Source organism: Mercenaria mercenaria, chromosome 6 (genome assembly GCF_021730395.1).
Source record: "Mercenaria mercenaria strain notata chromosome 6, MADL_Memer_1, whole genome shotgun sequence".
Classification (NCBI taxonomy): domain Eukaryota; kingdom Metazoa; phylum Mollusca; class Bivalvia; order Venerida; family Veneridae; genus Mercenaria; species Mercenaria mercenaria.
In genome coordinates this window covers 64,079,510-64,091,082 of record NC_069366.1, presented here as the reverse complement: position 1 = coordinate 64,091,082, position 11,573 = coordinate 64,079,510, and the positions used below count along the sequence as shown (strand labels likewise).

Sequence of the window (11,573 nt, the reverse complement as noted above, 5' to 3'; positions counted from 1 at the left end):
TAAATTTGTGCATTAGGGGTGGGCAAGTTTAGAGTCTCTCATACAGACTTCTTTTCATGCTATTGAAAATATTTTTATTTGGTTGAATTGGCGAAAGACATATAAAAGTTCAGAACAAGTAAAACCCTCTTTTGTTCATTAACTGAAAAATCTTAAGGTAGCAGGGTACACTTTCGAATTTTGGGCCCCGTCAATATTTGTTATAAAGAGAACATCGTGATTTTGGATGTCTGTAAATGAAGGTGAAAGATAATGATTATTAATTCTTTAGAAAATTTATACAGCCAATACATGTAAAATTCTGATGTCAGTTGGAAAACTAACTGCTGGTAGCTTTGTATGATCAATGAGACACCATTTCGTGGAAAAATTCAATTCACAGAAGGGTTCTGTGCTTGTTGATTGATACTCAGGAACATTTTCGTTATTTTCCGAAAAAACGAGCTGGATGGGCCCCCATTCCGTTTATGTCCTGACGTTCAGTAAGGACTATTAAATTAAGAAATGCAATAAAATTGGAGAGTGTTCTTGCAGCAGGATCATTGTAGACTGTTCAAAAGGTGCAAAATTGATGATTTTGGCACGCTTTTTTTCATGGATGATGTAAACCTTTCGCTTTGATAACTTTCTTTATTGTTGTATGAGAATCCTGATCTTGCCATTAATTAAAAGCACAAAACATGCACGCAATTTATAAAATAGCCACCCAAGTTTTGCTCATAGGGGAAGTGCAATATTGCGACTCGCTACATGTAAGACCATCCGTACCCAAAATTTTCGCATCTAAGTGTACCTTGCTACCTAAGTTCCCAACCATGGTTTATCGTAGAATAACCAGAGTTTTAAGTTCTTATACTTAAGAATATATCAAGAAGGCCGTAAGTCTGAGTGATACATTGTTTCGCATAAGAACGAAAAACTTGGGTTATTCTACGATAAATCACACTTGTGAACTTATTATTTCGATTCTAACACGACATACTAGTATCAGAAGTGTTAGAAAAAATGGCAACTATTTTTTACAACCGTGCTACGCACCTTGATCTGATGACATCATTGCACTCGAGTGGTTTATTGCAGAATAACCCGAGATAGATTTTGCTCTACATGTATGTAGGTTACTTGCTGGTTGTGTTAGAATAAGTCAAAGATACTGGAAGATGGATAATGCTCTTGATTACAATGATTGATGCTGTTGTGTGTAAAGGTTTTCAAGAGGCCTCAGTGAAAGTCTTTATCTTATATTGCATTAAAGTTATATCCAGAAAGGAAAGATTGCAAAAAAGACTAAGTACAAAAGGGGCATAATTCTGTCAAAAATACAATTAGAGTTACTGGGTTTGTAACCACACATGCAGATGATGATGTGACCTTGACCTAGAGTATAATGGGCCCAGCCCCTGTACATACTTTGTATGCTGAACAATGTTTATGTGAGCTTACAGTAAGAGTATAAGTAATAGTAACAAAGATGTGACAGAAAAACAAAGGTTGAAGAAAACTTTAACCTTAAAAATAACCGAAGTGTAACACTTTGGTGACCTTGACCTAGGGTATAATGGGCTCAGCCCCGACACATACTTTGTTTGTATACTGGACAATGTTTATGTGAAGTTACAGTAAGATATAATCAATAGTAACAAAGATATGACCGAAAAACAAAGGTTGCCAAAAAACTTTAACCAAGAAGGGTCATGCGACGCCGGGGCAAGTAGAATAGCTCCCCTATTCTCCAAATAGTGGAGCTAAAAATGCAGGAAAATTAGTTAAAAATGTACGAGTTTCTTATAAACAACTGGCCTATTCTGTTCCTGATGCATTACATGTAAACAGTATCAAAATAACGGACAATTAAACTGATAAATTTAGCAAGAAGTAGTTGACAAATATCTTCTGAAAAGACAAAAAAGGTCTAGAATGTTTAAACAGTTTATTTGTAAAGCACCATTATGTATTCAATTGATCACAAAATATCAAAGCTCAGTAGAATGTTTAAATTTGTAACAAATGTCTATCATTACAACAGCAATTTCTAACTGCCAAGTCTATGTAAAAAGACCATAACTGAAACATGTACACCTGTATGATGGGTAAACATGTTTTCTTTACACTGCAAATGTTTGAATATTTAGAGCTATCCTTTGTTTGCTTGTTTTGGGTTTAATGCCGTTTTTCAACAGCATTTCAATCATGCAACGGCCAGCAGTTAACCTAGCCAGTGTTCCTGGATTCTGTACCAGTACAAACCTGTTCTCCTCAAGTAACTGCCAACTTTCCAACATGAATTATAACTATAAATAAGAGGTGGAAGACGAATGATTTCAAGACACGTCTTTTATCACATCGTCGCGGAGAACATATGCCAAACTCGCAACCCTGAGATCCGTAGACTTATCCTCTTCCTAATGAGCTAAGCAGGAGGGCTACTTAAGAGTTAACTGGTTTCTGTTAACAGATTGTCTGCATCCAAGAATGAAAAAAAACAAACTTTACCTTGACTACAATATATGGACTAATCAATATAAAGTAAAATGCCCAGAAACTGAACTTCTTTACCAAGTCTTTTAATTACCTGACCAATTTGTATATTGTGAAAGTCTTTTAAATGGATTAAAAAAAATATAAGGATTTCTAAACGTGTGATCACAATAGAGAAACAACTAAAGCTTCAGGTATGTGTTGATAATGTGCTTTCCGACTATTGATAAAACATCTATTAATTCGCACTGCAAGGGAGATAATAATATAAAAATGAAAGAATGATTGGAACTTTTGAACAACATATACATAGAGTATTTTATTAAATGTTTTTGATTGGATTATTGAAAAAACAAAGTTGATTCCAAAGTGAAACTATCAAGTACAAGTTGCATAAATAATAACAGAAATTCTTATTAAGATAATATTATATATCAATAAAGAAAAAGGTGAATATTATTTTTTACAAGAACATAAAGGTATACACACTTTTATTTTGAAGCGTAATACAAAACTATAAATCTCAAGGAAAGAATTATTTGACATTTCTAACATGACCATTATAATGTTATGATGTTGCATCTAACTTTGGCCAATTACAATACCTAAAATTTTGTTAAATCATTTATCAGAATTAAATGGATAATTAGTTTGTTTTATAGGCTGGAAAAAATATCTTTTACTTGTTAACACCAAAAATTCCATTTCTACTACTTAAAGTACTGAATTTGGCATTCGCTCAGTGAAATATATTTTTAGCTTTGGCTGAAATATAGAAATTTTAACTATTTTATTTTGAGCATGAATTACATATGGATCGAGTATGAATTACATTTGCATTGGTTATGAATAACATTTGCATTGGGTATCAACTACATTTGCATTGGATATGAATTACATTTGCAATAGGTATAAATTACATCTGAATGGTTACAAATTACAACTGCATTGGGTATGAATTACATTTGCCATGGGTATAAATTACATCTGAATGGTTACAAATTACAACTGCATTAGGTATGAATTACAGTTGCATTGGGTATGAATTACATTTACAATCATGTGTATAAATTAGATCTGAATGATTATGAATTACAGCTGCATTAGGAATGAATTACATTTGCATTAGGTATGAACATCATTTGAATCATTGAGGCATATTTCTTTCTGTTATTTACTAACAAGAGGACCATGATGGTCCTGAATCGCTCACCTGTTCCCACATGACCCAGTTTTGAGTATGACGTCGTTTTTTCTATTATTTGACATAGTGACCTAGTTTTTGAGCTCATGTGACCCAGTTTTGAATCTGATCTAGATATCATCAAGATAAAAATTCTGACCAATTTTCATGAAGATCCATTGAAAAATATGGCCTCTAGAGAGGTCACAAGGTTTTTCTATTATTTGACCTAGTTTTCAAAGGTACGTGGCCCAGTTTTGAACTTGACCTAGATATCATCAAGGTGAACATTCTCACTAATTTTCATGAAAAATATGGCCTCTAGAGAGGTCACAAGGTTTTTCTATTTTTAAACCTACTGGCCTAGTTTTTGACCGCATGTGACCCAGTTTCGAAACTGACCTAGATACTATCAAGGTGAACATTCAGACTAATTTTCATGAAGATCTATTGAAAAATAAAGCCTCTAGAGAGGTCAAAAGATTTTTCTAATTTTAGACCTACTGACCTAGTTTTTGACTGCAGTTGACCCAGTTTCAAACCTGACCTATATATGATCAAGATGAACAGTCAGACCAACTTTCATACACATCCCATGAAAAATATGGCCTCTAGAGAGGTCATAAGGTTTTTTCATTATTTGACCTACTGACCTACTTTTTAAGGGCACGTGACCCAGTTTCGAACTTGACCTAGATATCATCATGATGAACATTCTGACCAAATTTTATGAAGATCCATTCAAAAGTATGGCCTCTAAAGAGGTCACAAGGTTTTTCTATTTTTAGACCTACTGACCTAGTTTTTGACCGCACGTGACCCAGTTTCGACCTTGACCTAGATATCATCAAGATGAACATTCAGACCAACTTTCATACAGATCCCATGAAAAATATGGCCTTTAGAGAGGTCACAAGGTTTTTCTATTATTTGACCTACTGACCTAGTTTTTGATGGCACGTGACTCAGTTTCGAACTTGACCTAGATATCATCAAGGTAAACATTCTGACCAATTTTCATAAAGACCCCATGAAAAATGTGACCTCTAAAGTGGTCACAAGGTTTTTCTATTATTTGACCTACTGACCTAGTTTTTGACGGCACGTAACCCAGTTTCAAACTTGACCTAGATATCATCAAGGTGAACATTCTGACCAATTTTCATGAAGATCTTGTGAAATATATGGCCTCTAGAGAGGTCACAAGGTTTTTCTATTTTTAGACCTACTGACCTAGTTTTTGACCGCACGTGACCCAGTTTCGAACTTGACCTAGAAATCATCAAGATGAACATTCTGACCAATTTTCATAAAGACCCCATGAAAAATGTGACCTCTAGAGTGGTCACAAGGTTTTTCTATTATTTGACCTACTGACCTAGTTTTTGGTGGCACGTAACCCAGTTTCGAACTTGACCTAGATATCATCAAGGTGAACATTCTGACCAATTTTCATGAAGATCTTGTGAAATATATGGCCTCTAGAGAGGTCACAAGGTTTTTCTTTTTTTAGATCTACTGACCTAGTTTTTGACTGCACGTGACCCAGTTTCGAACTTGACCTAGATATTATCAAAGTCATTCTGACCAATTTTCATAAAGACCCCATGAAAAATGTGACCTCTAGAGTGGTCACAAGCAAAAGTTTACGCACGGACGGACGGACAGACGACGGACGCTGCACGATCACAAAAGCTCACCTTGTCACTTTGTGACAGGTGAGCAAAAGAGGCATTAAACAAATGACAAGCATAAAGTCTTCAAACATGCAGATAGTAAGAACATTATTGTGCTGACCTAAATTATTTAATCTTTAACACTATGCCACAAGTTCAGATAGTTTCCTTTCAATCAGTATTCAAACTCAATGTTTTTTTTAGAAATGCAGTCTGTTGAGCAATATTGTAAATAATATATTTAATATAAACAAAGCAATTTAGAGACTTCAAAGTCTGATAATAAATCTTCATCTGTGAAGTTGCCATTTTTCTTTGATAAACTGAAATAAACAAAATGGGCGAATTTAATATCATTCTATGATCAGGGTCAGAGGAAGAAAACATTGTATTGCAAAGTTTTTTGCAAACTTTTAACTATATCAACATAGTACTGTAAATAGCTCATTGGTATACCTATGAATTCCTTGTTAGTAGATGTTGATTATGTTTAGATTTATGTGTGAACATGTTTGAAAATATATCACAATCTTTGTATCTCTATCATTTTCAAGACTCGCCGATATATGACCATTTTGTGTCGGTTTGCTGTAAAACCCAACTCACTATCATTTTCAAGAACAGAGCAACACAACGATCATTATAAGTCCTCCTGAATATAAAGCAGCACTTGTTTTAAAGTGTTATTTCACAGGATTGACAAATTTTAACAAATCAAATAAGCATGGTACCAGTCATGTTGTATATAAAACATATAGACAGTAAAACACTGATCACTCAATGTTGCAAGAGAAGGAGCACAATGCTCAAATCATCCAGGATTCCGAGCAATCCAAACATAGACAAGAGCTCGTCGAACACAAAGTGCCCCCCTTGATGCATTCAGTAATTGCACAAGGAACAGAAATTATATGCTCACTGCAAACAAAAGTTCTCCTGTTCTGGTCCAATCTGACCTAGACCTTTAACCTAAAAATCAACAGGGGTCATCTGCTGGTCGTGATCAACCTCCCTATTAAGTTTCGTGATCCTAGGCCCAAGCGTTCTCAAAGTATTGTCCGGAAAGAGTTTTAACTGTTACGGGTCAATGTGATCTTCACCTTTGGCCAAATGACCTCAAAATCTGCAGGGGTCATCTACTGGTCATGACCAACCTCCCTCAAGTTTCATGATCATGGGCCCAAGTGTTCTCAAGTTGTCTGGAAACGGTTTAATTGTTCCAGGTCTTTGTAACCTTGACCCTTGACCTAATGACCTTGAAATCAATAGGGGTCATCTGCTGTCATGATAAACCTATCTATGATCTTTCATGACCTTTGGACTAAGCATTCTCAAGTTATCGTCCAGAAACTGTTTTTCTGTTCCTGGCCAATGTGACCTTGAACTTCAACCTAATGACTTCAAAATCAATAGGGGACATCTGCTGGTCATGACCAAACTCTCTTTCAATTTTCCTGATCCTAGGCTCAAGCATTTTTAAGTTATCGCCTGTAAACCATTTTACTGTTCCTGGTCACTGTGACCTTGACCTCTCACCTACTAATCTCAAAATCAATAGGGGTCATCTGCTGGTCATGGTCAACCTCCCTATCAACTTCCATGATCCTAGGCCCAAGCAATCTTGAGTTATCATCCGGAAACCATTTCACTGTTCCAGGTCACTGTGACCTTGACCTTTAACATACAGTCTAACCTGTACTAACGGTCACCTCCGATCAGCGGTCATTTTATGACGCTCCTGATTTTCCTCTATTTCATCACTTTATTAAGCGGCCACCTCCCGTCTGCGGCCAGCGGCCATCAAAATTGCCTCCCGACCACCGAATTTGACCTCTTTCAGCGGCCACATTTCTTCCATAAACCAATCATATTTAGCCGATTATCGCTGAAGATACCCGAATTTTTAGAAACGAGTGATTACTAAGTTTCGCGTGACTTCATCACAAGAAAGACGAAATGACATGAGCCACTCAACTGAACTGACAACCAAATGTGTGACCTCCTTTTTATTACGATCAAATGGCCAGTAATTATCGGCAACTAGCGTGACACCTCGTGTCAATTTGTTGTTCACAGTTTGATCTCAGTTAAAGAAAATACTCAATATCTAATGAGTAGGATAATATTTGTGATTTTTTTTATATTTTTTTCATCAAAATACTATTATTTATACGAAATTCATTTGCTTGAAAGAAATGTAAAAACCACTTGATCTTTTAAGGAACGTAATGGTTATCATAGTTTTTAGCGTAGACAGTAAGCACGGAGAGTAGCTTCCCTTACCAAAATGGCAAAAGTTGTAATCAAACTTGTTTTGAAGTTGGAAAATTGTCTGTAACAATTTTTGTTGTAGAAAAAAAAACACCCCGAGTTTTAGATTGCTAAGACCATTCGTTATGCAAAGGCAAATGCACGTCAATATATGCTGGTAAAAAAATAATAGAAAACCGAAAGAAAAATGGGCCTAAAGGCTAAATTGGTCAGACGTCCGAAAAATACATATACTGGCTGCACCTCCGATCAGCGGTCACCTGGCTTAAGCGGCCAAATTGTCTGCTTCCCCTGGCTGGCTGCTTAAGACAGGTTAGACTGTACTGACCTCAAATTCAATAGGAGTCATCTGCTGGTCATGACCAACCTCCCTATCGATTTTCATGATCCTAGGCCAAAGCATTTTTGAATTATCGCCCGTAAACCATTTTACTGTTCCTGGTCACTGTGACCTTGACCTTTGACCTACTGATCTCAAAATCAATAGGGGTCGTCTGCTGGTCATGACCAACCTCCCTATCAACTTTCATAATCCTAGGCCCAAGCAATCTTGAGTTATCATCCGGAAACTGTTTAACTGTTCTGGGTCACTGTGACCTTGACCTTTGACATACTGGCCTCAAAATCAATAGGGGTCATCTGCTGGTCATGACCAACCTCCCTATCAACTTTCATGAGCCTAGGCCTAAGCGTTCTTGAGTTATCATCCAGAAACGGATTGGTTTACATTCCGACCGACAGATTGACCGACATCTGCAAAACAATATACCCCTATTTCTTCGAAGGGGGGCATAATAAAAATAAAAGTTAAATGGTATGGGACTGCATGCATTGCTCCAGCAAGCCTGGGTGCCCGAGCCATCAGGGCTCACTCATGCGCGAAAAAATCCAACCATCAATATCTACCTGATAAACTCTTCTTTTATACGCCCCTTCACCCTCATTCTGTTTAGGTTTGGGCATCTCCTTCTCATTTCGTTCTATAAGTATCTTCATTTGCGGGAGAGTCATCATTGCCAGTGGATCTAACTTGTTTTTGTTGATCAGCCCCACAAGGTACTCTTTATAGTGGTCCCTAGAGGATAAATATTGTTATATCAAACTTAATACCAAAAGAAAACATCATTTATAAAAATTGTAAAAAAATGATTAGGCCTAAAAAAAAAATTCTTTGTTTCCGGCAACATGCTAAAAAAAATTAGGGTAGGTAGGTCGGATTTTTTTTTGTTTTTTGGGGGGGGGAATTTTTGTTTTAAGGGAGACTTTTCGGAAATTATTTTGTGTCAAAAAATGAATACATTAATAAGGGGGTTATGCCTTTAGAGCATCAGTAAGTTGATTTCTAACATCACTGACCATGTTTAAAGCAAACAAACTCGCCTAAACTAGAGCTATCACTAAAGGAGATGAATGTACTCCCCGCATGCACTGACACAGTACATTGCAATCTGACGCAGACAAGACTGCATAATTATGTGGACTTTACGTATAGAGTATAGTAACAAAAAAACAAATTCCAATAACTATGCAGTATATTTATCTAAAAGAACGTAACATGCACCATGCACAACTAGGGTTGGTACTGATCACTTGAGTGCAGTTTCATTAAATTGTGTGCACGGGTTCGGACGATTAGGTGCGCACAAGATTGCATATGCAGATTGTATGTACATAGTTTGTTAACAAGAAACAAAGTCCCATAACTCTGCAATTTTTGTTGTTGAAAGAACCTAACATGCCCCACGCACAACTACTGTTGTTACTGATCACTTGTGTGAATTTCATTAAATTGTGTCAAGAGGGTGAGGAGAGATGGTGTGTACAAGATTGTGTCTATGTATATAGTATAGTAACAAAAAACAAAGTCCTGTAACTCTGCAAAAAATTTTTCTGAAAGAACCTAACATGTCCCATGCACAACTACTGTTGTTACTGATCACTTGTGTGAATTTCATTAAATTGTGTAAAGAGGATGAGGAGAGATGGTGTGCACAAGATTGTGTCTATGTATATAGTATAGTAACAAAAAACAAAATCCCGTAACTCTGCAAATTTTTTTCTGAAAGAACCTAACATGCCCCATGCACAAATACTGTTGTTACTGATCACTTGTGTGAAGTTTCATTAAATTGTGTCAAGGGGATGAGGAGAGATGGTGTGCACAAGATTGTGTCTATGTATATAGTATAGTAACAAAAAACAAAGTCACATAACTCTGCAATTTTTGTTGTTGAAAGAACCTAACATGCCCATGCACAACTACTGTTGTTACTGATCACTTGTGTGAAGTTTCATTAAATTGTGTCAAGGGGATGAGGAGAGATGGTGTGCACAAGATTGTGTCTATGTATATAGTATAGTAACAAAAAACAAAGTCCTGTAACTATGCAAAAAAAAAAATCTGAAAGAACCTAACATGTCCCATGCACAACTACTGTTGTTACTGATCACTTGTGTGAAGTTTCATCAAATTGTGTCAAGGGGATGAGGAGAGATGGTGCGCACAAGATTGTGTCTATGGACAGACGGACGGACGTTCCTACATATGGATACTTATGTGGCTACTCTTTTGTTCTCTCTATTGTTCTTTAGCCACGTAAGAGAAAAATAGCCTAATAAAAGCCTTACGGAATGAATGACATCAAAGAAAAAGTACAGTTACCTATTGTTCCTATAGCCACCTAAGTATGCAAATGTGAGCTCGGACAGACAGACAGACAGACAACCTGAAACCAGTATACCCCCCTTACAACTTTGTTGTCGGGGGGTACAAAAATGAGATTCATTTTTCTTCCCAAAAACTTACTGTTGTTTAAGTCCACATTTCACCTAACTACCTCTCATTTTCATATATCCATCCCCATAAATATTGAAACACTTTTAAAATGTAGCATTACGTTTACATAGACAACCAATATTTCAAAGAGAAGAATATGATCTTACTCGCAGAGACCAGCCATTCCTTTCTTTGTGTCCTTGCCACAGGGCTCATCTTTCTTCTGCGGACCGTATTCTTTCTGTTCCATCACTGGACAGTGTTCCCTGTCCTCCTGTGTAGGAGGCACTTCAGTATTGACCCTCACTTTATTATCCTGAAACAGACAAGCACTTTTGGTTTGTATGCACTCTTTTTAACTCTACAGTAAAATGGAGGTATTTTGGAGTTTTCTTACTATCCTAGTCTTATAAAACAAGGGTATCTTTGAGGAATATTCTATTTTGAAAAACTACAACAGGTATATCTTGGTGTAACCTTCCATCTTGGCAATTTTAAACAAAGTTTTCCAATTATTTTACTATAGAACAAAGGTTTTTCCAATCTTTTTACTATAAAACAAAAGTATACTTTAGTCATATTTTATTTTGTGTATCAGAAACGTGTTATATCCCATCTTGTATATCAGAAACATGAGTATTTTGGTGTTACAGTACAACCTCTACAGAGCTGACCTCTCTTAAGCAAAAACCTCTCTATAACAACATCATCAAAATTTCCCTAAGCTGAAATATACTATCAAATTTACCTCTCCAGAAAAACAACCTCTACAAAACAATCAATATTTGTATCTCCCAAAGGGTGTAGCTCTACAGAGGTTGCACTGTATATCCCATTATGTACATTAGAAATAGGAGTATACTGGTGCTATATCCTATCTTGTTTATCAGAAACAGAAGTATCTTGCTGTGATATCCCATCTTGTATATCAGAAACCAGAGTATACATGTATGATATCCAATCTTATATATCAGAAACAGGACCAACTTGGTGTGATATCCTATCTTGTATAACAGAAACTGGAGTGTCTTGTATATTATATATAACAAGTCTAACTTGAAATTATTTTCTATCTTTTACAGGCACATCGGTATCAATCAATCAGATCAGTTCAAAAGAGACGTAGTTAGTTTAAATTGATAGCAGAGAAATTTCCCACAACTTGTGTGAACAACACCTTGAATTTCCA

General features: G+C 36.2%; 1 protein-coding gene across 2 annotated transcripts in view; it reads right to left on the bottom strand.

Annotated features, from left to right (window-relative positions):
• Positions 1-1,916: 1,916 nt before the first annotated feature.
• Positions 1,917-11,573, bottom strand: part of LOC123548578 (uncharacterized) — an 80,579-nt gene continuing 70,922 nt past the window's right edge. For both annotated transcript variants that reach the window (XM_053546139.1, XM_053546140.1), the window contains 3 exons: positions 10,552-10,700; positions 8,515-8,683; positions 1,917-5,660 (listed from right to left, as the gene is read on the bottom strand). In XM_053546139.1, the coding sequence (XP_053402114.1) occupies positions 5,628-5,660; positions 8,515-8,683; positions 10,552-10,700 (351 nt within the window). In that variant the 3' untranslated portion in view covers positions 1,917-5,627. The remainder of the gene's footprint in view (positions 5,661-8,514; positions 8,684-10,551; positions 10,701-11,573) is intronic.